Genomic DNA, 25,877 nt, shown 5'->3' with positions numbered 1-25,877 from the left:
GTTCTGGTAAAGAAAGACATGCAAAAAAATCAGGTTTCTGACTCTCAAGGGGACACACGTTACGCTGTGGGATTGTAGACAAAATAAAAAAAAAAATGGTAATCTGCCAGTAAACACAGGCTATAAACGAAATACTAAGCTTCTGGAAAATCTTTCAGTATTTAATTTCAAAAAACGTTTTTTTTTTTTTTTTTTTTCTGAAAATCTAAATTAGAATAGTTAGCCAGAATGTTATTTTAAACACAATAAGGCTGTGGAAGTGGACTAGTGAGTAGATGAGTTTATCTGTTGGACATGATGAGGTTTCATGTCCCTGATCTCTATAGTTCTATTTAGCCATATGCGTCAGCAGCCAACCACCTTTTCAAAACAAGTAAAAGCTTAAAAAAATTTAAAAACACATCACAAGTGGGTGTTACGGATTTATTTTATGCCATAGACTAAAACATGTAAATATGTTGAGCTTGCATTAAAAGTGCATCGATTGAAAAGTACCAAGTGAGTTCTAAAATGTTAACTTGTTTCCAGGTATTGGCCTACAAAAACACCTAATCCCTGCAGCACTATGAAACTGAAGCAGGATATGAGCTAGTGATCTACAAAACGGCTTAAACGCACAAATGTCATTAAAAGCTGTCCATATGACTTGTGACCAACATTTCAAGTGTTCTGAAGCAATTCAGTAGCTTAATTTAAGTCATTATTCACCAAAAGTCTAAAAAAAAGTCTTATGAATAGTCTGAAAGCTATTCATAAGACTTTTTGTCTGTATGTCAATGAATCAGTTGATGCAACTGAAGATATGGCTTCTGAAGACCTTATCTCCTGCTGAAAGAGTGAGACACACCTTCTGCTTTTATTTCCTGCCACTTTAGTTCAGGGGAAATTCAGCTGAAGGACACATTCGTCACATATCATTGCTATGCTAGAAGGAACGGAACCTTAAAAGGGCCTAAGATCCTCTCATCTATCACAGCCTTTCCATCTTGCAACAATGACTATAAAATCTCTTTTTGGAGTGTTTTTCTCTTTTTAAATCTAAAAGCTTTTCAAAAATATCAAGAAAACATGTTTGAAATCAGTGCATTCAGTCGTCTGGTTAAGTGATGTTCTGATGAAACATTTGACACAGCATTAAAAATATAATGGAAAAACATCTGCCTCACAAGAACCCACCGAGGTGCTGGATTCCTGTCATTCTCCAACTCCTGACATCAGTCAAAGGCAAGCTATTTATGGCCGTGCTGCTCACACCAGCCAGTTTCTATTGGCATCAGACCACACCGAGGATTCAAACATATATGAGTAATAAAAGTTCTTAAGACAAGACGGCTCTTCAAAGCTTTATCTATAATGATAAAGGTTAAATAATCCCACTGACTGGATGTTTTTGAGGGCAGCTGTAACTAGGGCAAAAAACAAACAATAAAGTAGATGGAACATTTCCTGGAAACATGATCGGTGGACAGTTTATTCTAGCAAAGCACCCTTGCACATTCCATTGACATTTTCCACCACGGGGTAAAGAAATGATCGGTTTATGTACCATATTCACGTTGTTTACAGAACACAATGTAGGCACTTACAATACCACAAAAAAAAAGATTTTTTTAAACCACTGGAAGACCCACAGAAAATTGTTTCTTGTGTAACATTACAGTCATAAAAATACTGCCATGTGCAAGTTCAAAAAGACATGTTATGAATAGAATAAGAATTTGAACTAAATAGAATTTGAACTAAATCTCAAATATTTTAAATCTCAACTATCAAAAAATAAAAATTAAACTGAACAGCATGAGCAACATTTAATTTTAGTTTATAATAATTCCATAAAATATTTTTACATCAGAAAACAGATATATAAAAAGGTATTTCATTTTTTTTTAATCTAAAATTTGTTCACTTATAAATATTTTGGACCAAACATATGACTGCAAAACATTTTTATTTATTATGGCTAATACTTCTCTCTCTCTCTCTCAAAAAAAAAAAAAAAAAAAAAAAACCTATCATCAATAAAGACAAAAAGTCTCACTAATGGTAATTTCACAATTTAAAATATACACCAAACAAAAAAAAAATATGTTTGTACATGTTAATAAATAAATCTAAGTTAAAAGAGAAAATGTTGGTCCATTAATGTCGGGAGAACTACTTGAATCATAGAACAAATTATTATTTACCTTAATATCTTATTTAGTCAAATCCGATATAGCAACCCCCCCCCCCCAAATATTCTGTTCTTCATATGCAATACAAACAGTACTACAGGTCCTTCTCAAAATAGGATAGGAATTTTGGGTTTTCATGAGCTGTTTGCCAAAATCATCAGTATTAAAGCAATAAAAGACCTGAAATATTTCAGTTGGTGTGCAATGAATCTAAAATATATGAAAAATTAATTTTTATCATTACATTATGGAAAATAATGAACTTTATACACAATATGCTAATTTTTTGAGAAGGACCTGTACATTTAAACCAACATAAATCAACTTTGTTTGCATTCAGCATATTGCATGCTATCAATTATTTGAATTATGATACGCTTTCACATTACAGCCATTCTGAAGGCATTCAGATCATCTCCCACTTTTCTTCGGAAATGTCTGAAAATAAATTGTCGTATGAAGAATGGAGGAAACGGTAGCACATAGAATGGCAAAGGTTGCCTTATACACCATTTCTTCAAAGTTTATTTAAAGTCCACTCAGGATTACTGTAAAGCACTGCTTTCATCACTCGGTAGGACAACTTCTTTTCACACCACAATCAGGTCACTGGCAGGATCACTTCACTGTTTCACTGAAAGAAAAAGATCATTAGACCCATCTATTTGAGCTAAAAGTTAATCTGACTGCCTGGCAAACAAGCTCTGAACAGTGACACAATAATCACACACATCAGACATTTTGCTCATTGTTTCCAAACTTTCCCTTCTAGAGCCAGCAGTGTGCTTCTAAAATGCTAGAGGATGACAGGTCAGTGCCCTTGTACTGTATGGAAAGACTGCCCATCAGTAATATAGAGCTTGAGTGCAAATCAATTTCATAAAATAAGTTATTTTGAAGAAGGCTGGTAACCAAACCAGAAGAAAACTTTGGAACAATATAAGGCGGAATAAATGCCAGTATTTTTTATTTTTGGATGCACTATACCTTTAATAAAGGCTAGCCTATTTTGTCAGATGCAAATATAGAAAAAAACACACACAAAACTAGGCAAAATAAAAGAAAATATGACTCATACTTTATTAAATACAGGTTCACTTGGAACAAAGAGAAATATGGTTCGTCCTGACCACAGTGCATTTTATGCAGTGTATTATTTGTTGCATACTGCGTGAAATAATAGAAAAGGGTAGGGGTGATAATTAATTGAAATTAAATATACACAAGATTTAACTACTTAAATTGATTCAACGTGACTAATAAACTCATGACTACGGCAATATGTGGTTTATCGGAGTTCTTATGATTATAATTTATCATAATAAAGTATATCTATAATGAAATGCTAATCGACATCATCGCTCCTTAGAATGCTATGAAATATTGTGTGCCTCAATTATTTTAAGAAGCCACATCATCTCACAGAAGGATCTATTTAAAACACTCGACTGATGTTATAAAATGAATTGGGAATTAAAACATGTTATTAAATGTGGTATTTTCATGTGCTCCCAGATAGAGCAGCATTTACTACACGGAGCAGATACGCAACCAGCCACGATTATGAACGTGATTTTTCATAGCTTGTCAGAGAACTATGGCTCTGTGTAGCACATGCTGCTCCATCTGAAAGCAGGTGATGGAGATTTACTGCTAATCACAGAACCGGCTTTACTGACTAAATGTGCATAACAATCGCAATTTATTGTGTTCGATTAATCGAGCAGCCCTAGAAAAGGGCATTTACCAATAAAAAAAACCCCATTAAACTATTTTAAAGTTTATTTTTTGAGGATGTTTTGTTTTGTATGATAAACAATTATGGTAGTGTATTGGGTTGCCACTTGATATCCAATGTAAAATCTGAGTCCTGAACCATCTGAGAGTTTGGCTGAATAACCTGAATAGTAAGTGGCCCTATTGCACCATGTACTTAACGTAAACTGAATGAAGCAAGAGAAGAAATCAACACACTCACTTCATACAGCATGTGTGTCAGATGTGTCGAACGGAGCAGCTAAAGCTTCACATGCGTTTAGTGCACTGAGCTTCTCATTTTCATCACTTGTTTGCTTTTTTCTCTTCTTTCTTCTACATGGTTTATATCTTTTGCTGAAAAAAAAAGGGACAGGAAGACAAGGGGAAAAATCATTCAAGGTTAAACACACTGAAGATGACTCTGTTAGGCTATGAAAGTATTAATAATGTAACATCACTCACTGTGTACACACACATATGAAGATGATGAGCAGAATCAGAAAGATCAATCCTGCCACCACACATCCGATGATAATTTTCCTTCGTTCTCCTACATGGTAATCAAGATCAAGATAGTCACACCTAGAGCCAATATATCCTGCTTCACATCTGTGCAAAATAAATAAATAAAATAAAATAAATAAAAATCAACATTTTCATATCTGACTGGTTGAGAGATGGACAGGTCGAAGTCTCACCTGCATGAAGGAGTGTTCTGCTCCTTTAAAAATCTGCAAACACCATGGATACAGTAATGCTTGTATTCTGTTGGACACGTAGAAAAATGGCCACTCCATTTGTGCTCATCATTTGAATCTATAGATTTGAAACGGGTAAACATACCACCATTACACACATTATATATGCATACGATGTTTGAATGTTTCTGAAAGACTCTTCCCAAGGCTGGATTTATTTGACCGTAAAAACAGTAATATTGTGAATTATTATTAAAATTCAAAATAACTTTTCTGTTTTCATAATTTATTCCAGTGATGGCAAAGCTGAATTTTTTGTCCTATGATCCTTCAGAAATCATTCTTTGCTGCTCAAGAAACACTTATTATTATAATCAATGCTGAAAACAGTCGCTGCTTAATAATTTGTGGAAGAATTTATACTTTTTTTTTCAAGACTTTTCAAGATTAATCTATCCATAGATAGATTAATCCATTTAGTTGACTGGTAAGTAAAATACAGTGGGAATTGACAAATACTAAATTCTGGTCAGTAATTATGTTCATGCTATAGGCTGATATAAAATTTAACTATTTATATATTCTATTTTTTGTCTAAATAAAATAACAAAAATACACCAAAAACTAAAATCAGCAATTTAAGAAGATGAATATAGGCATGTATTGCTGTATATAACATACTGCATGAAAAAAAAAATATTCACTTTGAGATTTGTTTAAGATTACATTTACCAGTGTTATAAAAGCTGTTTGTGTTTATGAAAATAAACTTCATGTGAATGTTAGCTAATGAGAAAGATGATAAATATGAACATACATATATATGAATATAAATATGAATATACACAATAAAGATCCAGTATCGATCAATATAATACTTGTTTTTTAAAAAAAGCTCTAACATCAGCGATAACTAAAATAATATCTATATATTGTGGATCCTTATAATACATAGTAACACAACCATGGTTGTCTGTTTACCTATTTACAATATTATGCATGTCATTATACAAGCTAAATGTAAAGTATAAACTGCGGTCTATAATCACTGAAACTGGAGCTTTAACTTCAGAATGGACTAAAAGTTGAATGGAAAAGGATCTAATTACCACCTCTGGCAACATGTAACAAGATACGAGTTCAGTCAAAGAGGATTATTTGCTATTCAGAGATGCTAAACTTGAGTCTGGGAGCGTTATCGCTTTTTAAATTCAATTACAAGGCTTAAAAGTGTCTAAGAAGCTGTGTTATAATCACAACAGCCGAATTTTTCTCAGTGTATGCAAATGCATTTGCCGGAATTCTGTGGTGATCAAATAACACCAGTGAAAATGTTTCATGCCATAAGAAAATCTTTTCATTTAATATTCTATTTATCTCTTCAGCAGGTGGTCAGGCTATCAAGACTTTCATGTCATGCCCAGGGGAAGCCCTTTTTTTTTTTTTTTTTTACAACACAACAGGGGCAAACACAGTATTAGATCTCACGTATTCCAAGTCATTGGTAGTCAAACTTCACCACTGCTTCAAACTATGCTTTTTTATAGCCTATATATGGAAAATATTAAAGCTTGGCTTGGTTTGCTTATTTCACTAGGGGTGACAATGCTATTTACCTGTGCAGTTGTTGCTGTTGTCATGGTGATCGCTTGGTGTCTTTGTGGTATTCCATTCAGCCTGGGAGTATTTGCATAGGACAACAGCTGAGGGCAAACAACAAACAAATCACAGGTGGCAACATGCACGTCTCCAGAACTCTGCATTACATTGCTTTGCAGGAATCCAGGCAAATGTTATAGTGGGTTATATAGGCCTTTTGATTGTAGTTACCCTTTGAAATCCCTCCCTCTATGATTAACCAATAGAGTGCTTTCTAATGTTCCAAACTGGCTTCCAGTGCTAAGAATAGAAACTTTTATAGTATTATAAAAGAAGTCTGACACTCAACTGAAGTAAAGACGCGCCCGCTGCTGATGTCACGAACACATTCATAAATGCAAGTAAATAAAAGACGGAAAAGTTGGCAAACGGGTACTTCTACAATCTGCAGTGTCGTAAAATGTTCTATAGCTGTTGCAAACGGACAAAACACGGTGAAAGGCGTTGGATACACAAACAATGGTGGACAGTACCTGTTACTATTCCTAAAATGAACCTGCGCGTCCTGTCCATTTCGTGTTGCACGTCAAGCCGAAGACTTCCCTCCCTTCGTTGCTTCAGAAGTCATGTCCTTCATTTTAGAGAGATTATTTTATTGAACAACAACACCGAGTTGCTAAAAACTTTCCAGCAGCCTTCCCAAAGTTAACCTTCGGGTTTCCTCAAGTTTAGAGGGGAGTGACGGATTGGATGGCGATTACTACTTGGATTATTGAACCGACCGCGTGTGGGCGGAGCTAGTGAGTTTTCCCCGCCCTCATTTACGACGGGCTTTTAGATTAGTTTAGAGTAGACTGACAGAGATGTTTAACTTTAATTAGGCAAAGGATTCGTGTTTGTAAAAAATTGCATAAAAGTCAGTGTTTCCTATAATGGCATGTGAATGCCATATTAATTAATACATGTTTTTACATACTTCATGATGCATACATTTATTTTATTTTTTTTACACACAGGAACAATGGTTTGATAGTAAAAAATAAAAATAACTGTCAGTCCTACTTTAAAGCATCTATTGGAAACCCCTGAGCTCTGAAAAGCATGTATAGCCATGGAATGGCAGCAAGGTTTAGATGGAGCCTAAAGCATAAAGATTTTTATTGAGTGCCAAAAAAAAAAAAAATCAATGACCCAGTATCACACAATATAATCTTGATGTGGAGGAGTACCCTACCATCTCTGAAACCTCCATGGAAGAAGAAATACAATCTTAGGAGAAAAATGAAGGAAAAAAAATCAAGAGTAGAAAGTGTTCACATAATTGAACTGCAAGAGGGTCAACAAACAATTTGCGAAAGAAAAATATATGAATAAAATGAATTTAGAGCTGTCAAAGTTCATGTGTCATTTGATAAGAATTTTATGGTTTATTAACACATTTATCATTATTATTATTATTTTATAAATTAAATTATGAAAAATTAAATTAAATTAAGAAAAATAAAAAGGAGAAAATGCATGTCATATTTTTTTTTGCCCTTGGAATCAGAAAAGTTCACGGAGTCATTAAAAATACTTCAGTCAGGGTTGGCCGAGGGGTAGCCTACGTCTCTGACTCTCCCTAAATCCCCTCAAGTTTCCAGACGGCACCTCTTAATGAATCTGAGAGGGCTCTGCGGACACAGCACACTGCTGGAGTGAGGACTTGTGTTCACTGGCCGTGGGATATCTCATGGGAGATGGAGAAGATGTGTGACTGGCACTCAAGCCAGGGTTGCCAGAGTTTGCTCTCCTCGTCGCACACAAGTCACGTATTATCAAGGGTCACTGCAAACAATGACCCCTTCAGCATCTGCCATGCTCAGCTTAGCACATACATGGCAGAGTTTACTGTGCTCGCTCATGAGAGAGCCACTTAAACTGTGATTTTCAATAAAATGTGCTTAAAAGTAAGTTCTAATGGAACAAGTAAAAAACTTATAGACTGGAACAAGTAATAGAAATTTTATATATATATATATATATATATATATATATATATATATATATATATATTATATATATATATATATACAATTTTCATCAGCCAATCATGTACATCTAAGTAAAATTAATACATTATAATTATGACATTATGAGATACTACAGTATATTTAATCATTTAGTAGACGCTTTTATCCAAAGTGATTTAAAAATGAGGAAAATATAAGCAATCAAACTAAGAACAAAAATATGTTAGTGTTGTGACAAGTCTCAGATGCAGTATACATATATTTTTGGGATAAAAATATATATTTAGATGGTCAAGTTATTATTATTATTTTTTATAATAAATCATAAGAAAACAAGTAGAACAAATAGAATCGAGAGTGCTGGTGTTAGAGGGTGAATAAATAATAATAATAAAATAACACAAGTAGATAGAATAGAAATAGAGGAAATATTAGTGTTTGAGGGTCAAGTGTAGATGGAAGTGATGTGTTTTCAGCCATTTCTTGAAGATGACTAAGGACTCTTTGATTGATGGCTGCTTGGATCGTGTTAGGCAAGTCATTCCACCAGCAGGGAACAGTTAAGGTCAAATGCTGTGAAAGTGATTTTGTGCCTCTTTAGGAGTCCGAAACAGTGTATTTAGGTAAAGGGGTTTTGAGAAAAATAGTCATAGTTATGACAAAAAGGGATAAAATGAAAACAAAAAATTATGACAATATTAACTGAGTCAAAGGTTTTGACAAAATTATGTCAAAAAGTCAAAATTATAAGAGAGTTATAATTGGCCTACTACATAATTCAAAGTTAGGTGAGAAAACAATTATGACATAAAAAGTAAAACAATTATGAGATAAAAGCCACAAATATGACAAAGACTTAATTAAAGGGGTCTTATGATGCGATTTCAAATTTTCCTTTCTCTTTGGAGTGTTACAAGCTCTCCAAACTTGTGTTACAATCACAACAAAGCTGGATTCCTTATCTGCAAGACATAGGTTTTTGCAATGAACCCGTTCAACCCTTTGGGGTATATGCCACATAAAAGTAGGTGAAGTATTTATCCCAAACTAAAACCTCACAACACTGAAATCACCAACAATTAATAATGCTTGTGGTCTATCATACATGAGTAATATGGCTTCCAAAATTATTCTTGGCCAATTCAGACTCTCAACAGTGGTTAACATCGCCACCCGGTGAGGAAAACAACCCACTGCAGGGGTTTGTCCATTAGTTTGAGAAACAAATTAGGCAAGGAGCAAATAAAATGTTGAATAACTTGCTATTTTTGGAAATCTATGCAAAAGCCATTTTAAAACCCCATTAGCAAACCAACAGGTGGTTGGTTAAATAAAACTGCAGTCATAACTTCCAATCCATATGCTGATGGCTTATTTTAGATGAGGCCATGCTTTTTCAAAAAGTTAATGTTAACGTTAAATGTTTACATGACAAAACCTGTCATGCTTTAAAAATCCTCCCATATATTTAAATAAATCTAAATCTGTTCACAGATTACACAAGCAGCCAGAGTCAAAGACTATTTATCTGTATTTATACCAGCTGTGTTCTCACTTAGTATCCCACGTTTCAATCCTCTAACATACTCTCTCTGCTACAATCATCATGCACTAAGAGCAACGAGTGCAAGGAGACCTCTTATGATTCTTGAATGCCTCTATCAGGTTATGATATATCTCTAAATTTAGCTGAATACACACACGGATGTGAATCACACAGACAGAAAATGACTAAGAATCAAAAGGCGTGATTGCTATAAGCGCAGAGGGCTGCATAACTGCATGAAAAAATAATGAATCATTTTAACATGTCAAATAAAACCTCCTGACAAATGAGTACAATGATTAAAATCTGTTTATTTCAACAGACGTAAAATAGATTAAATCCAGTGCAAGTTGTTCATGAAATATTAAACAAGTTCTTTGCGGCCACAGCTTGATACTTGTAATAAATATGAATTTTCATAAAATAGAAAATGTTGATCTTATATTAAGAGACTGGTTCATTTTATTTTGAGTTTGAAGTTCCCTCGCACAAAATAATCTCACAGTCAAATATTTTGTCATCACACATTTTGTGTCCCTGAGTCTCCAGTAAAAGCAGTCTTTATGAGAGCTCATTTGCACACCGGAGCTTGTGCTTCAATCAGAACATAGAATGCAAATGAGAACCCTGGCAGCTTGATGTGTTCTCCAGGCGGCAGCTCACGTCCCTTCAGCGGAGGAAGTGTTCGGTCATCCACCATCCTCAGCACTTGTCCATTCAATTTGACTGACCTAGAAGATGAACAAAAAGAGGAATTTTACAATTACAAGGTTGTTACTACAAGAGTTGGTTGTATAATAGCTTTCAAGATTTTAGGTTTAAATGCTTATGAATAAATAAGGGAAAGTGTACTGTATATCTTAACTGATCATATCTTTTTTTTTAACTTTTATACCATTTTCATTCACATTTCTGACTCATTTTAAACAGTTTTAATACATTACCTAATAAAATGATTAAATGTTGACTATTAAATGCAGTCTTGGTATTAATATGAGGTAATAAAAGTCTAGTAAAGTCTAGTATAGCATGTCACTCCAAAAAAAATTATTGCATTGTACAGTCCAAACATTGTGAGATCATGAGACATTACCTGGAATAAAGACTCTGTTCACCAGCCTCAGAAGACTGTAGCACAAATTCTTCAATTGTGCTGTTGGCCATATGGTCAGGCAGAATAAAAGTGACTTCATTTTTGTTTAGGTTTAAGGCAAATAAGGTCACAGCACCTGGTCTATAATGAGTGCTGAAGAAGAAAAAGATACCGTATGAAAAGTTAAAGTCAATGTCTTTAGAAAAAAAATATTGTGAACAAGAGAAACAAGTACCTTTTTCTGTTGGTGCAGTGAAGGTATACCCGTATTGGTTTCTTTGGTCTTGAATTCATATTAACTTCTGCTTTTAAAACCTCTGGGCCAACAAGCCTTTTGTATAGCAAAGATAGCCAATAATCCTACCATAAAATACAAAATGTAATGTAAAGAAAGAATTCAAAATAGGATGACTGACTGGTCCAAGTTCCTGGACTGATCCAGAAGTTATGTAACAAAGATCAAACACATAAGAAACACTTACTGGAAGAGGATCTAGGTTATCATCCACTAAATGATAAGTGCCAGAACCAATCAACACCTGTCTAATGACGACATCCAAACCAAGTTTGGCAGCAAGTCCCAGTTTGTCCAGCCACCTTTGATAAACAAAACAGATTTAAATATCTATAAATAATAATAATATCAAATACATATATTGCAATACATTTATACTTTTATTCAGTAAGGATGCATTACATTGATCAAAGGTGACAGTAAAGGCATTCATAATTTTAAAAATATTTATAGTTCAAGGAACTACTTCATATTCAAAGAATCCTGACAATATTTTCCACAAATCACCACAACTGTTTTTAACATTGATAATAAATGTATCTTGAGGACCAAATCAATATATCAGAATGATTTCTGAAAGAACATATGACACTGAAGACTGGAGTAATAACTGCTGAAAATTCAGCTTTGCCACCATAATAAATTATATTTTATAATATATTAAATAAAAAAAATATTGGAAATATTGTAATAATATTTCACAGTATTACTGTTTTTAGTTAACTGGTATTTTTTAATTAAATAAATGCAGACTTACATACTCTATATAAAAAAACAACTAATCCCAAACATTTGAATGGTAGTTTAATTATTATTATATTTAAATTGTTGAATTCACATTATAATTACTTAAATGCAAATCATATTATTTTTTAATAAGGACAAGTATAATAATTATGGAAACTTGTATATCACAACCTAGGTCAAATCTGCTATTTCTTACATTTTCATTGGCATTCTTCTAAACTGATTTGATTGCACATTAAACACACTGGCAGTTTTCATTTACTGACCAATTTTCATCCATAAGTGTTATTTTGACTTACATGAAACCAGCTACAAATGTGTCGGAGAGGCCAACAGCACCTCCACCGTATGCCGAGCTCGTCTCTCCTAGCCAGACCTTCTTCCCCGGAGAAACAGATTCAACTATCTGAAGACAGAATGTTCATTTCAGTTATTATATCTGACATTGCTCACTGCTGAATGTGATAAATCTGATTGCCACAAAAGACTTTCTATTTTAATATATTGCGCAGGATTACTCTGGTACCTCGAGAACCTCATTAATTTTTGTTTCGAGAGTATCAAGCACTTCAGGGTCAAGGAAATCCTCTAAAGACGTGTCTCGGCCATTCACATAATAGCTGTAGAGAAGAAAAACGAGTTTGATACAAACACTCACAAAAAGCTAATTTAATTTATTTTATATATATTTTTTCAATTTAATTTGTTTTTGTGAAAGGGAGTAAATCATAACTTACTGATGCCAGGTGCATGCAGTTATGGCCTTGGCTCCAGTCTCCAAAAACCTATAAAAGTGAATGTTACCATTCTTCAATACCCAAATGCATTAGTAAGACTGATGGTGCAGACAAGATGCATCTCTGAAAGTCCATTAAAAAACTGAAGAACTGTTTTCTCTGGACACTTACCCAGTTAACAAATATTTGCGGTGATCCCGTGGCTGACCTACATCTGGTCCATATAGTCCTGTTGAGTGGTAGACCGCAGATTGCTGAAGGATTTGATGCAAATGGACAAAATCCTGACCGAGCTGGTACCCATCCACTCTGACTCCAGCTTTCTTCTCATAACTGTTGGGTTCTAAATCAACAGATTTAATGCTGAAGCATCAACTTAAATAATAAAAGATAATTATCTAAAAATTGTAAGGCAATTCAAAACAGATGCATGTGTACATGCACTAGCAAAAATCTAGCGAAATAGCCCAAATCTTACCATTCCCCAGTTCCCAGGACATCGCATACTGTCTGGACTCACAGTACTTCAACAGCAGTTCTGCGTTTGTGCTGTCCCATGTGTTTTCACTGGTTCGGAGCAAAGCATTCAAACCGAAGATGAGGTCCAAACCAGAGCAGTTCGCAAAAGTGTAAAGCAGATCGACTGCATATTCTGTGAGAAACACAGACACAACACTTGACACTTCCATTCACAATAGCGATCAGTGAAAATCTGAATAAATTTAAGAAAAAACATAGCTTTACATTTTCTGACACTTACAAATGTGGGTCAGCAGAACTGAAACTGAAACAAATTTAAATAGTTGCAAAAGAGTGTTGTTTTGCAATTGCTATTGCTAGGACTAAAATGCTTGACCACATTACCCCAGTTTTAGCCTCGCTCCACTGGCTTCCTTTCCAATTTGGGATTGATTTTAAGATTTTATTGCTTGCTTTTAAGATTTAAATGGACTGGCACCACCTTATTTATCAGAGCTTTAACATGTCCACACTCTGGTCAAAGTGCTAAGCTGGTCCGATCAAATGCTCCTCGACGTTCCCAGATCCAGGTTAAAAAATAAAGGTGATCGAGCTATTTCAGTGGCTGCTCCTAATCTCTGGAATAGTCTACCTGTTCACATAAGAACAGCTCGTACTACCGAAGTTTTCTTGCTTAAGACCCATCTGTATTCCTTAGCTTTCATATCTGTGACATTTGTATTGTGTTTGTGTTGTTTATTTGTTTGTTTTGTTTGTGTTTTCTGATATTGTTGAGCACTTTGGTCAACCATGGCTGTTTTTTATGTGCTATATAAATAAAATTGAAAAATGAAATTGCTGTACTAACTCACGATAAATTCCCCATTAGGTAATAATTTGAAAGAAGTGAAATTTAACTTACCAGAGAATTTTGTCTTTTTGTATTTTCCCTCTAATTCTTCCTGAAGTAAGGTCTTTGACTGCAGGACCCATTCTTGCTTTAACCTATTTTCCAACATTGGAGGCAATTCAAGTCTCTCACATAATTTTTCTGTAAGAATAACAGTAGATGTGGCTGATTAAATAAATAAATGAAAAAAAAAAAAAAAAAAAAAAAAAAATATATATATATATATATATATATATATATATATATATATATATATATATATATATATATACATTTGGGGACAACTACAATCTTTAGATCGGTGGTTTTCAAGCGGTGGTATTGCAAGTGGGCCGCCAATTACTATTAAAATAAATAATATTGTTAATATGTAAAAATGTCTAAGATACAAGAGACAATATAGATGCATTGTATGATCAGGGTGTGAATGATTTTATTGTTCCCTCATTAAAGCAAAACCAAAATCATGCAGTTGATGTCAGCTGACAAAAACCACAGTCAGCTTTCTCATGATGAGAAGCTAGTGACAGAGGTTACCTAGAACAGCGCTGCTGCTGTCTCTCGCTTGAAAAGATCTTCCGCGTGGATTGAATTTCATAAAATCCTGTTTGGTACCTCCGAATCGCAGAAACGCTGGGGTCAAGGCTTTGGCGAGGGTTCTTAACTTTGGTGAACTGTAGAAACACCATCATTTCTATTACAATTACATCACAACTTCACTCATTTGAGGTCCGCTTTAAGAAGAGTTAACGTTACTTACTTCAGTAGGTTCATGAACTTCTCCTCGGCGATTAAACTCGCATCTATAGCCACAGAGAGAAACCTTTCGTCCACCCGTCGGGCCACATGGGACAGAACCAGGTCAACACGTACGGATTGAACATCGTCAACAGAGATCACTGTTTTGGCTCCGACATACAATGCGCCAAAGAAAGCAAGGGCTACAATCGTGGAACCTGCTGTGGTCGCAGACTTCATCGGGTCAAATAATGCCACCTATCAGATTATGCTACCAACACTAAATCGTCAGAACACGCGCTCATCCAAAACACAGACGAACTATTTATTTTTATTTACTTTTGTTGTTTATGTATTTTGGCACCGTCAAGGTTCTTCCTTCCTTCTTTCTTGTTAGACCAGTTCATGACACTTTTTTTATTTCTCACGCCAGTGACTGCAGGCGTGTCTTCACGCTCACTCCTTTTTTTTTTTTTTTTGATTGGCTGAAACCGTTTAATAGTCTATGACTGGAACTCACAACATCAAAGGCAGCGCTGGAATTTGTTTCTCCTTTGTGGCTGACTGGTTATAAAGTATTTATGACACAAAATAACACATGATGATCATGGAAATGAGTAACAGATGCTACTAAAAAGAGGTTACTTCCATTTTTATTTCAGCCAGACATGTAGGCACAAAATAGTTAACATAATGCCAGGCGGATTATTAAATAATATGCATGTCTATGTAGCTACATCATATAAATAAAAATAAACACAAATTTACAAAGATGGGAGATCAGGTGGAAGCGTAAGCAGGTTATCAACCTCCTCCTGCAAGGCTTCTGCTTTCTCTTTTATTAACATCTGAAAATGAACATTGAGACAGTTAACATGAATAAACAAGTGTTTTTTTCTCTTACATGTGCATCTTAAAAGGATAGTTCAACCCTCATGTTATCTGAATTACTTACTTTCTGACGAAGAACAAAGAATTTCCTGAATGTCCTGGTCAGTCTTTTTCATGATTTGACAATAAATAGTGACCAAAACATTTTCAGAATCACTAAAATCATCATAAAAGTAGCCTTGACAGACTCTGAGGAAGGCTGAACGCCAAAATACATCAGTGTGCAGGGGTTTAGTCATTTTAAATAATTATATTGTGATGTCCATAATGGGAATAAAGGCTTGTTAACTTTTTTGGACCAGAAGAAGTGCATTAATTCCTTTCTATAATAAAAGTAGCCTTCTTATCCATATGATAGTGATCATGTGAGGAAATAAATGTGCGATGCTTTTATGATGATTTTATCTTTTTGAGAGCCAACATCAACATTTGATGTCAATGCATGAAAGAAGAGAAGAAGAAAAAAAATTCTTCAAAATTTCTCAAGTATGAAAGTCATGCAGGTTTGGCTTGAGGGTGAATAAATGAAGGCACTTTTTATTTTGGATGAACTTAAAGAGAAAAGCTAAGCTGGAATTATAATGTTGCTCTATAGAGCAGCATTGTACTTACTTTTGCTGATGCAATAATTTGATTTGCTTGTCTTTTGAAGAGGTTTTCAATAGTTTGGACCAGAATTTGTGGATCTGCGTTGGCAAGATGTGCCAGTGTCTTGTAACCAGCATTATACAGCTGCTTAGCACGATGCTGAATTATAAGAAATGAAAGAAGAAAAAATAAAATCACTCAAATTGAGCTCTCCAGCAAATGTTCTGGTCATAGTTATTTTAAAGAGACTGGCAGTCAATATGAGGAGCAAGAACACACACCTCCATGAGTGGAATAAGTCAATCTACGAGTCAGCTCTGAGAGAAGAGCCTTATAGGCCCAAAACTCCTCTAGCTTCTGAAATGGACAGAAAAAACTCATAGTATTTCCATCCTTTTATGAATGTAAGATAGGAACAGATGTAGATACTGTATGTCATCTGATACGTCTTAAATGATGCCTGGATGTGCCCTAACCTCAGTGAAGTGCAGCACGGTGGAGCCAAATGCAGAAGCTGAGCTGAGAAGAGTCTGTACGAAGCCTCTGGTCAGCTGGAATCTATCGGATATGTTCCACAGGTTTGTCTCCTTCAATAGGGAGTACAGCACCAGAGCCAGATACAACCTATTCACTACCAAAATGTCCACAGACTGAGACACAGAAAAGAGAAAACAGGAACAAAAACCATCACTGTGAAATCTAATTCTGATGAAGTTTCATTTTAAGTCACAGTAAACCTCAAGAACTTAATAAGGGTTAAATGTTAATGCTGTAGATTTAGCATTAACACACTTTAATCCTTTAAGAGGATAAGGGTTTTAGTGGAACTATATTCAAGACACATTAAAACATTTTTTTATTTTTACAACATTCTTGCTAATTATATCTTTTTTACAGCCATTTTAGGCTTATTATACCTATGCTGTTCAATCCCAAACAAACAAAAAGTTGTGAATTACTAGTATGGTATTCTGCAATATGAAAGGAATTCAGTTCTGCCGACCTTCCTCATGCTTTGTCCCGCTGCCATTCTAGTCACAAAACTTTCAGGAACCCCGACTGCAATGGCCATCTTCTGCTCAGCAGCTGTCAAATTGGTATACTGGTACAATGAAACATTTGAGGTATGAATACACATCTGAGACTAAAATAGAGGATAACACTGACATTAATAAAAACTAATTACATACAAACACTGATGCCTTACAAATATAGCATTAAAAGTGGTTTAGTTAGTAATATGCACTACTGTTCAAAGTTTGGGGTCATTGAGATTAATTCTTAAGGAATTAAGATTTTTATTCAGCAAGGGTGCATTGAATTGATGACAGAGACAGTAAAGACATTTATAATATTATTTTATATTCATCAAAGAATCCCTATCAAATAAATGCAGCCTAGGGTGAACATAAGAGGATTCTTTCAAAAACATGACATTAACCTTCCCAAGCCCAAACTTTGGAATGGCAGTGTATCACTAAAATTGATTTAACTTGACGAAAGCATCCCACCTGCCTTAAGTAGGTGATCCAATCTGGCTTGCATTGATGCACCATGTCATATGGAGTGACCAGATAAACTAAGTGAAGAAAACTATTGAGGAGTAAACCCTCCAGCCCTTTTGATAAGTCTCGGTAAAGCAGATCACAGCAGCTTAGGTCTACTGAACCTGAAACAACAAGTACCAAAGTAAATGGACACATTACAAAAGGGAGGTTCCGAAAAACCAAGGATAATAAAAAAGAAAGGTTAGAAATGTTTCTTCTGCTAATGTATAATTTTTAAAGTAGCTCATATTGCCACCATGTGGCAAATTAGTAAATTTAATAGAATCATTTCTCGCTCATCGAAACATTACATTATTCAAATCCTTATGCCATGTTTGGTTTTACCTTTTTCTTCTTACTTTAGTGTCTCTATGGACTCGACTGTAAGATCCCACAAACTCCTCTCTGGACTGACCTGAGCCTCCTGCACACTAAGCAGTGTGCCTTTCATGAAATCCCTCACTTGTTCTACAGTTGTAGTTATCTGGAAATTATGTCTAGTCTAGAAATACAAAGAGTAAAGCTGAAAAGCTTTACTCTTTGTATTTCTAGACTAGACATAATTTCTCTTTTTTGATGCACAGTGCATCAAAACATTTCACATACTTTTAGACCGATGAGTGACAAGACTGCGGAGGCCCCTCTCTCCATCGTGCAGCAGGTTACTGTAACACTTCTCCATTGGTGCAGACAGTAGTTTTTTGGCCTGCGGAGTAAACAGTTGGCCTTAAATGCCTTAAATAATGAATTATGTTGAGCATTTACACCCACATTTAAACAAATGGCAAAAAGTTATTTTTGTGTGGATGGTAGTCGTCATCAGTGAAACATATCAGTCAAGGAAAACATAATAATGATTTGATTTTTGAAACTGTCTTAATTTATTAAAAATAAAAACCTACCCTGGGATTGTTTGATGCCTCCATCGTGATGACAGACTGCTACATTGACCGCCAAACGGCGCGATCTGCTCTATGAAGTGACGTCATCGCATACATAAAAACGTCCCATTTCATTGGCTCCAACCAATAAACGAATTTTTTTTTTTAGTGAAATATAAAATCCCGTCAGGATATTTAATGAAAATATTGTCCAAGTGTTTTAAAAATGAAGCATACATATGCATAAAAATGTTTTTTTTTTTTCAGCATGACAAGTCGCACTGGCTGGCGTTGTTCATTGGTCAGGCATCGACCAATAAAACGGATTCAATCACCCCCCAACCCCCCTCCCCTCCCCGTGTTCTCTCGCGTCTGCGTTTACAAGTGCACAAGTCAGTTTTGCAACAGGAGTATCGCAAAAAGAGTAGCAAAAGTCAAAGCGCCAGGAATTGAACTTGTACTGCCAGATCTGAGAGGTTGTAAGCGCCGACTTGAGGTTGTACAGCGAAACTGAAGTAAAGTGCAAAATACACACATTTGTGTCTGTCATTTTGTACATGTGAATGACATTTTACACATTTGTAACTTTTAATCTGCAAGTTCAGCTTTAAAACAGGGGTGTTTTGATCCATACCTGTCAAGTATCCCGTTTTGGCCGGGAAAGTCACGTATTTTACCCTTCTTTCCCGCCGTCCTCCCGTATTAGTATTTTCCCGTAAATCTCCCGTATTTTATTTTTTTAATTTTAACCTTCGTTATTAATCAAATAATAATAAAAAACCCATTCCCAATCTGAGCTCTGTCACTAGTCTCGCGATAACTGGCACCTGTAGTAGCCTGTCCCGAGGGGTGTGTGAGGTCAGATGACATGAGTTATAACGCGGGGAAAACAACAACAAAAGAAAAAACAGAGACGGATGATGGATGCTGCGATAGAGAGTGAAAGCACACCTGCCAAAAAACCAAAACCCATGTGTAAATATCGTGATAAATGGGACAGCGAATTTACTTTTTTAAAGAATGCAAAGTCTTCAACAAATTTGTACAACAACTCACTAAAAGAGTAAAAGAAAAGTTATGAAAAGAAAAGCTGTAAAAGAAAAGCAGTAGCCTACGAAATGAAAAGAATGTGTGGAATGAAAATAAAATGTAAATGTAAAGACAAGCAATGTTAAATTAACAGAAAATATGCAAATAAGCCTATAAATAAATGCTCTTCATATATACCAGTTTGTGTTTTCATTTGGGCTATAACACCTGTCTTAAAATGTAAGGGATACTGGAGCTTTGTTGGGGTGGTGGGACTGCTCGCGGTGGGTGCCGGAAAATTTCCCTTATTTTCAAATCCAAAACTTGACAGGTATGTTTTGATCATTGTCTGTGTGTGCAAATCGAAAGATTCAGCTTTTCACATCAGGGTCGTGAGTGTAAATTTCAATTTACAAATACAAATATTAATATGACAAGTTCTCAAATTCCAACTTACAACCTCTCGAGTTTTGCAACTGATTTACCTTCATAGATTCTTCGACTGTGAAATATTATTTATAGGATCAGTTATTATTATATATCAATAACTGAAACACTCAATGTATCATTAACTAAACTTTTTCAAACGTCCTTTGTCCAACAATAGTGAAATAAAGCTGATTGCGAGTCTTTCAAGGATGCAAAATCTATTGCTTCAGCATTTTTTTATTTGACCTTATTTACATTTGAACCTTTATCATTTCTTTTGGATATCAATTATATGTAAAGGCCCTTGAAGTCGCTTGCTCCTGTCCTGTAGGTGGCTGCAGTTCGCACGAAACGACTCTGCAGAAGAAGTAGGAAGAAACTGTCATGGTGGCCTCGTGAACACATCGAGGAATGTTTGCCCTTTCTTTGAGTCGCCTGTTATTACAGGCTCTTCCCAAGCAACCGGTCACACCTAGGGCTACAGGTACCTCTGCAACATTATTTTCGCAATCTTTTTGTATGCAAAATGCTTTCCAGATCATTTAGTTGTACTCTTACCCAGTAACCAGTACATTTTCGTAAGCACACAGCTTAATATTGCAATTATTTGATTAACCTAGATGTCATTACCTGTTTATAATATTTTTTTTATGATGTAAGTCATGAAATGTAATATATTTCATCTGTTTCAGCACAATGCATCAGAAGTCTGACAACATCTCAGCAAGAACCTCTTAAGAAAGGTGATCTGGTAAGTTGTCTTTTTTTAAACATGCGTTTTTTCTGAAACCATTTGAATAATGATTTGCATTAATACTACAACACGATGTCTTATCCAGCCTATCAAAATGGAAAACCCCTACAAGACCCCTCTGAAAACTTGCGTCCTGTGCAATATAACTGTAGACTTCAGAAACGTTCAGGTTGGTAGAATGAGCAGGAATATGCATGACTACAATTTTATTGGCAAAATAATCAAAACGCTCTTTTTCTCCAGCTTTTGTCTCAGTTCATTTCACCACACACAGGTAGAATATATGGCAGACACATAACAGGTGAGTGGACAGAGTTCAGACGTTTACATTAATATTTTATAAATGTGATTTAAGTAATTTAGGACACCGTAATTCTTTCTCACAGGCTTGTGTGGTCGAAAGCAGAAAGAAGTATCAAAGGCAATAAAGCAAGCTCGTTCAATTGGTAAAGAATTTATGACTTTGATTTTATTTTTAATGAATGAAATATGCATGTTTTCAGTACAATATTCATATATGTACAGTAAAACCAGGATATTTGACTAACAAAGGTCTTTGTAATGTCTACAGGTTTTATGTCGGTCACTCTGAAGGATCCACAGTTTATTAAAGACCCCGATATTTGTGGTATCAAACATTTTGAATAGGTTCTGTATGAAGACTGACATTGCAGGCCAGCCTTTTGTTTCTGTAAATCTGTGGTTTGTAAAATATATAAAATGATGAAAAATAAAGTGGAACATAATTATAACCAGATGAACCAGAAATCCATGGAATATTCTACTACTATAATGAAAAAATAATTAAAATTCAATTAAATAAAAATGCCTTGTGTGAATTCAGTATTTAATTTAAGGAATTTATAAACATTTACAAATAAAGTAAAAAAAAATAATAATAATAAAATAGCGCGACTTTAGATTTACACTCATATTAAGATAAAGCAACCTCCAGTCTCGGTTAGATTTCTGAACCAATAAAACCAGGATCAGATGCATTCTTTAAAAGATAGGAGAGTTACTTCTGCTCTGTCCGTTCATCTCAACCTCTGTATCTGACCCACTCTCAGAGGCCAACTCGCTGGTATCATTCATTTTCCTCTTCCTTTTAAGTCTTTGAGGATAATTTGCGACGAGGCATTTTTTCCTGAGTCGGGGAGCTGTGTCCTTCTTCTTGGTGTGTTGATTCTCCAGAATCAGAGGCAGCTTGGAGGGAATATCAATGTTATGATTGGTATTACAGCACAGTTCTAATACAGGGAAGCCCTGAACAGTGAGGGTTGGTGTCTGTAATGAAGGCGCATCGGGGAAGAGCGTTCTGAGAGCTGAGCACAGAAGAACATTCTCTTTGGGTTCCTCTGGAGAAGCATGTTTTTGGGCTGAAAGGCAATGTTATTCATAGAGTTACGACTGCAATATTTAACCTCTATACCCAAGCGCACACTAAGAGACTGAAGTCCTTTTATTTTTTAAATCTGTGACAAGATGCCTCAGTTCGTAGACTGCTAGTTGCAAACAGTTCTATCTTTCCGCGTGTGACTGGCCTTGAAGGAATTCATATAAAGTGCACTAGAAATATTAATTAATTGATGAGGTTTTAAATGTGACATAGTTCTGTGGTTTCAGTAAAATATCCGTAATAAAAATCAGGATGTTTGAAAAACAAAGGTCTTTTAACATGTTATAAAATACCCTAATATTTGTTGTATCAAACACTGAATTGTTTCTGAATGAAACCGAAACAGTTTCTGAAAGCCGTTTTTGTTATTGTAAATCTGTGGCCATAAAGTCATTTTTGTATCTTGTTTTCATTTTAAATGGAAAGTTTTAGTATTTTCATATTTGTATTTTATAATCCTGTATAGTTATTTTTTATTTTTTAATTATTTTAGTACTCCAGCTTAAACGAAGACAAGAAATGCTGCCTGGACAACTTGCTGAAATTTCATATATTTGTTTTAAGTAATGAAACTTGTTTTTAGTTATGGTTAAAGATAATAAACTTAATCTGCAGTTTGTTCAATCCAGTATAAAAAAGAACCATTATAATAATCCGATAACTCAAAAAATGTATGTAATATTAAGCTCTTGCAATGAGAACAGGACTAAAATGAAGCAGTTAAATACAAAAAATAGAGTTACAAGTGCAACCTTACAACGATCTTCATCGAAGCGCACACTACAAGACTGAAGCCCTTTTATGTTTGAAATCTGCGATGACAAAGTTCATAGAGTACACTAGAGATCATGGACCTTACTTTCATTGTTCTCAGAGTTTCTCTTCTGATTCCTGATGGCCTCCTTGAGCTGTGTGATGTCTTCTTGAAGCTTCTCTACTGCTCTTTCGCTCTTCTCCACTTCCTCACACACTTTCTGTAGAACAACAGATGGATAAGAACATTTCATCTGCTTTACATATATTCAAATCACACTAGATCAAATTTACGTCGATACTAACCTGCATTTCTCCTAACAAGGCATCATTCATGTTGTTGATATTTCCGACCTCTTTTAAGTCATCCCCGGAGCAGAAGAATTTTGTCCTGACACATAAGAAAAAAAAATCAATTGATCGCTTCTAAAGAAAAAGATAGATTTGTATATTTTCTGAAGGAAATGTGAGCAGTGCTTGCTATGTTTTTGTTTAAAACATTATAAAAGGTTTCCTGAATGTGCACTGAATGATAAGTGGTTTTAAGAATTGTTTTTAATGTCATGATCCTCCAGACCATTTTGATATTATGACCTCTAGATGTGCCTCCTTAATTGTAAGCCAATGGGAAGTTTTTAGCATCTAACAGTGAAAAAGGATCGCCTTGACAAGCACCAATAAAAAACCTTGAAAGATATAGTTCATTCAAAAATGACCATTTGCTAAAAATGCATCCATTCAAGATATAGAGGAGTTCAGAATGAGAAAGGTAGCATTACATCATTGCTCACCAATGGATCCTCTGCAGTGAATGGGTGCCATCAGAATGAGAGTCACAACAGCTGATAAAAACATAACCATATTTCAAAAGTAATCCACACCATTTCAGTCCATCAATTAATATCTTGTGAAGCGATACATTACTTGATAGTCTAGAGTGTGTATTATTTTGGATTAGTTTGGACTCTCATTCTAACTGCACCCATCCAACGCAGAAGATCCACTGGTAAGCAAGTAATGTGATGCTAAGTTTCCCCAAAACTGTTCCAATGAAGAAACAAACCCATCTACATTTTCAGCAAATACATCTACATTTTCAGTTAAATTTCATTTTTGACAATCAAAAACATATATTCTGAATGTACCTGTGTCGATTAACAGTTTGAGAATCTCCTAAAGATGGACACGTGCCTGACACTCTCCAGTAGTCCTGCTGTTCAAGGTTGCCCAGGTTGCTCACCAAGATGGGGATGTTGATGTACTGGCTGCATGGAGATAATAAAAAAAATTACTTACATTCGTTCTCGAAGCTTCAAAAAATAAAATATGCTTAGTTGTTTGAGTGATGAAGTTGAGTGTAAAATCTTCAGATCTCACCTGCTGTGCCATATGAAAGCAGAGAACTCGAGGCGATGGGTGGAGTCTGATGCTGTTGCCTGAGACGGTGTGAGCAGCATGAAAACAAGTTCATGACCGGACAGAATCTTTCTCATATTCCGATGAATCACTTGTTCCATGAAGGTCATTTGCTGTCTGGAATTTCTTCGTTGTCTGTACCAACCGATCACATTCTCCTTGATACAAGTGAATGTGTAATGAAAAAAAAAACACTTTGTTAATGCAAACCACATTTTTGGATAAATTCAGCAGTAGAAAATGAGCAAATGTTTTAAAAAGCAGAAATTACCTCTTTGTATTCAGACAAAATGTGTCTTATTTTCTCCTCACTCACATCACCAACATTACTGTAGAAGCTTCCAAGAGGATTGAGGAATGGTAAATAAAAAGTCTATGTTTTTAAAACCTCTGTATCAGTGGTTTTCAACTGGTGAGTTGTGGTCCAAATAAATTTATAGAATAGAAATACACTGTATAAATATATATAAAAAAACTATATTTTTTTATATAAGTCCTTTTTTTATGCAATATTTGCTTTTCAGTATGTTTGTATGATAAACAATTCTGTACCCTGGCTCACCACTTTATGTCCGAATTTAAATCCCAGGTCATAAAGCAAAAACCAGTTGAGAACCATAGATTCATATATAAAGAGGTTTATGGGAAAAAATACTGAACAATTGCCTTACCTTTTAAGATTATGACAAGGGATATGTTTCTGAATATCTGAAAAAAAGAAAACATCATGACACTACTGTTTTGTTGTTACTGCATTTGTGTTGTCATTGATTATATGATATATATTCCTTCTAGGCACACTTTAGGTTTTGGACTATCGTATAAAAATATGAACTTACTTATATTGTGCTCAAACTGTATGTGATCAATTTGTGAGTCTGTGATCCTACAGTTCTCCTCTCCCACACTTTGTCCAAGAATAAGACCTTCCTTTTAACATACAGCAGATGTAAACAGAAGTTATGGGACTGAAGAAGTGCTTCGCATACATATTTGACTTCTTAGTTTGCAATTTAATCCAAACAACGATCGTGTGGTCACATTAGGATCTTTTGCCACTTACCACATCCGCATCACTGTTCAAATGATGAAACATCAGTGAACTCAACACGACACCCGACACACGGACAGTTGTGTTGAATTCCTCCATGCTTTTGGACTAAACCGTGTGAGAACTATCGCAACGTCATAGTTTTAAGTTTACATGTATAAACTTTCTGCGCTTGTAGATTTCGTTTACTTACTCTCTGCATAAGAGACGGTAGTTTACGGCTAAAGACTGCTTATGCTGCCACCACGTGGTGCGGAGTAATTTACGAGATCTGCATTAGAATCAGCATAGACAATACACATTAGTTTTCGATAAACTACTTTTGGTTTCAAAGCATAATTTTGCTTTGAGGGTAATTTTGGACAAACATTGC

The 25,877-nt window shown here is 35.0% G+C and overlaps 5 protein-coding genes across 6 annotated transcripts; 1 reads left to right on the top strand and 4 right to left on the bottom strand.

The window, feature by feature from the left end:
• Positions 1–2,014: 2,014 nt before the first annotated feature.
• On the bottom strand, positions 2,015–7,014 carry btc (betacellulin, epidermal growth factor family member). Of its 2 annotated transcripts, XM_026234833.1 has the most exons (6): positions 6,763–7,012; positions 6,247–6,333; positions 4,631–4,748; positions 4,395–4,541; positions 4,153–4,286; positions 2,015–2,808 (listed from the first exon to the last, which is right to left on the bottom strand). In XM_026234833.1, exons 1-5 carry the CDS (start codon positions 6,800–6,802, stop codon positions 4,154–4,156), a joined length of 525 nt encoding a protein of 174 aa, XP_026090618.1. In that variant the 5' UTR covers positions 6,803–7,012; the 3' UTR covers positions 2,015–2,808; position 4,153. The 2 variants fall into 2 exon arrangements, with proteins under 2 accessions (XP_026090618.1, XP_026090619.1); XM_026234834.1 differs by lacking the exon at positions 2,015–2,808 and having other exon boundaries at positions 4,241–4,286; positions 4,395–4,482; positions 6,763–7,014.
• A 3,064-nt stretch (positions 7,015–10,078) lies between these two features.
• On the bottom strand, positions 10,079–15,170 carry LOC113064200 (heparanase-like). The gene is made up of 12 exons (XM_026234831.1): positions 14,789–15,170; positions 14,566–14,702; positions 14,041–14,169; positions 13,138–13,311; positions 12,831–13,002; positions 12,660–12,707; positions 12,449–12,542; positions 12,222–12,328; positions 11,363–11,477; positions 11,116–11,240; positions 10,881–11,033; positions 10,079–10,518 (listed from the first exon to the last, which is right to left on the bottom strand). Exons 1-12 carry the CDS (start codon positions 15,004–15,006, stop codon positions 10,359–10,361), a joined length of 1,632 nt encoding a protein of 543 aa, XP_026090616.1. The 5' UTR covers positions 15,007–15,170; the 3' UTR covers positions 10,079–10,358.
• Positions 15,171–15,229: 59 nt separating this feature from the next.
• LOC113064201 (helicase POLQ-like) lies at positions 15,230–16,604 on the bottom strand. Its single transcript, XM_026234832.1, has 3 exons — positions 16,527–16,604; positions 16,270–16,404; positions 15,230–15,614 (listed from the first exon to the last, which is right to left on the bottom strand). Exons 1-3 carry the CDS (start codon positions 16,530–16,532, stop codon positions 15,531–15,533), a joined length of 225 nt encoding a protein of 74 aa, XP_026090617.1. The 5' UTR covers positions 16,533–16,604; the 3' UTR covers positions 15,230–15,530.
• A 3,857-nt stretch (positions 16,605–20,461) lies between these two features.
• LOC113064199 (28S ribosomal protein S18c, mitochondrial-like) lies at positions 20,462–21,711 on the top strand. The gene is made up of 6 exons (XM_026234830.1): positions 20,462–20,615; positions 20,824–20,882; positions 20,971–21,054; positions 21,129–21,186; positions 21,272–21,331; positions 21,457–21,711. The coding sequence occupies exons 1-6, from the start codon at positions 20,543–20,545 to the stop codon at positions 21,531–21,533; spliced, it is 411 nt and encodes a 136-aa protein (XP_026090615.1). The 5' UTR covers positions 20,462–20,542; the 3' UTR covers positions 21,534–21,711.
• Positions 21,712–21,848: 137 nt separating this feature from the next.
• Positions 21,849–25,717, bottom strand: LOC113064197 (BRCA1-A complex subunit Abraxas 1-like). Its single transcript, XM_026234828.1, has 9 exons — positions 25,517–25,717; positions 25,293–25,383; positions 25,125–25,161; positions 24,725–24,791; positions 24,415–24,611; positions 24,183–24,302; positions 23,344–23,428; positions 23,144–23,258; positions 21,849–22,264 (listed from the first exon to the last, which is right to left on the bottom strand). The coding sequence occupies exons 1-9, from the start codon at positions 25,601–25,603 to the stop codon at positions 21,888–21,890; spliced, it is 1,176 nt and encodes a 391-aa protein (XP_026090613.1). The 5' UTR covers positions 25,604–25,717; the 3' UTR covers positions 21,849–21,887.
• Positions 25,718–25,877: the final 160 nt, after the last annotated feature.

The sequence above is a fragment of the Carassius auratus genome, chromosome 46 (genome assembly GCF_003368295.1).
Source record: "Carassius auratus strain Wakin chromosome 46, ASM336829v1, whole genome shotgun sequence".
Lineage (NCBI taxonomy): Eukaryota > Metazoa > Chordata > Actinopteri > Cypriniformes > Cyprinidae > Carassius > Carassius auratus.
Note: the sequence above shows the minus strand (reverse complement) of the source record. Positions and strands in the feature narration are given on the sequence as shown.

What these genes read in the sequence shown, in the direction of transcription:
- LOC113064200 (XM_026234831.1), bottom strand. Translation starts at nt 15,006, where the DNA reads ATGAAGTCTGCGACCACAGCAGGTTCCACGATTGTAGCCCTTGCTTTC. An exon ending in AAGTTCATGAACCTACTGAA is followed by an intron (nt 14,703 to 14,788) that starts GTAAGTAACGTT and finishes GTGTTTCTACAG; the next exon opens with TTCACCAAAGTTAAGAACCC. An exon ending in AAATTAATGAGGTTCTCGAG is followed by an intron (nt 12,329 to 12,448) that starts GTACCAGAGTAA and finishes TTCTGTCTTCAG; the next exon opens with ATAGTTGAATCTGTTTCTCC.
- LOC113064197 (XM_026234828.1), bottom strand. Translation starts at nt 25,603, where the DNA reads ATGGAGGAATTCAACACAACTGTCCGTGTGTCGGGTGTCGTGTTGAGT. An exon ending in TTTTGTCTGAATACAAAGAG is followed by an intron (nt 24,612 to 24,724) that starts GTAATTTCTGCT and finishes ACTTGTATCAAG; the next exon opens with GAGAATGTGATCGGTTGGTA. An exon ending in CCTTGTTAGGAGAAATGCAG is followed by an intron (nt 23,259 to 23,343) that starts GTTAGTATCGAC and finishes GTTGTTCTACAG; the next exon opens with AAAGTGTGTGAGGAAGTGGA.
- LOC113064199 (XM_026234830.1), top strand. Translation starts at nt 20,543, where the DNA reads ATGTTTGCCCTTTCTTTGAGTCGCCTGTTATTACAGGCTCTTCCCAAG. An exon ending in CTCTTAAGAAAGGTGATCTG is followed by an intron (nt 20,883 to 20,970) that starts GTAAGTTGTCTT and finishes TGTCTTATCCAG; the next exon opens with CCTATCAAAATGGAAAACCC. An exon ending in TAGACTTCAGAAACGTTCAG is followed by an intron (nt 21,055 to 21,128) that starts GTTGGTAGAATG and finishes CTTTTTCTCCAG; the next exon opens with CTTTTGTCTCAGTTCATTTC.
- btc (XM_026234833.1), bottom strand. Translation starts at nt 6,802, where the DNA reads ATGGACAGGACGCGCAGGTTCATTTTAGGAATAGTAACAG. An exon ending in CATTTTAGGAATAGTAACAG is followed by an intron (nt 6,334 to 6,762) that starts GTACTGTCCACC and finishes GTTTGCCCTCAG; the next exon opens with CTGTTGTCCTATGCAAATAC. An exon ending in CAGAACACTCCTTCATGCAG is followed by an intron (nt 4,542 to 4,630) that starts GTGAGACTTCGA and finishes TATTTTGCACAG; the next exon opens with ATGTGAAGCAGGATATATTG.
- LOC113064201 (XM_026234832.1), bottom strand. An exon ending in AAATTATTGCATCAGCAAAA is followed by an intron (nt 15,615 to 16,269) that starts GTAAGTACAATG and finishes GTTCATTTTCAG; the next exon opens with ATGTTAATAAAAGAGAAAGC.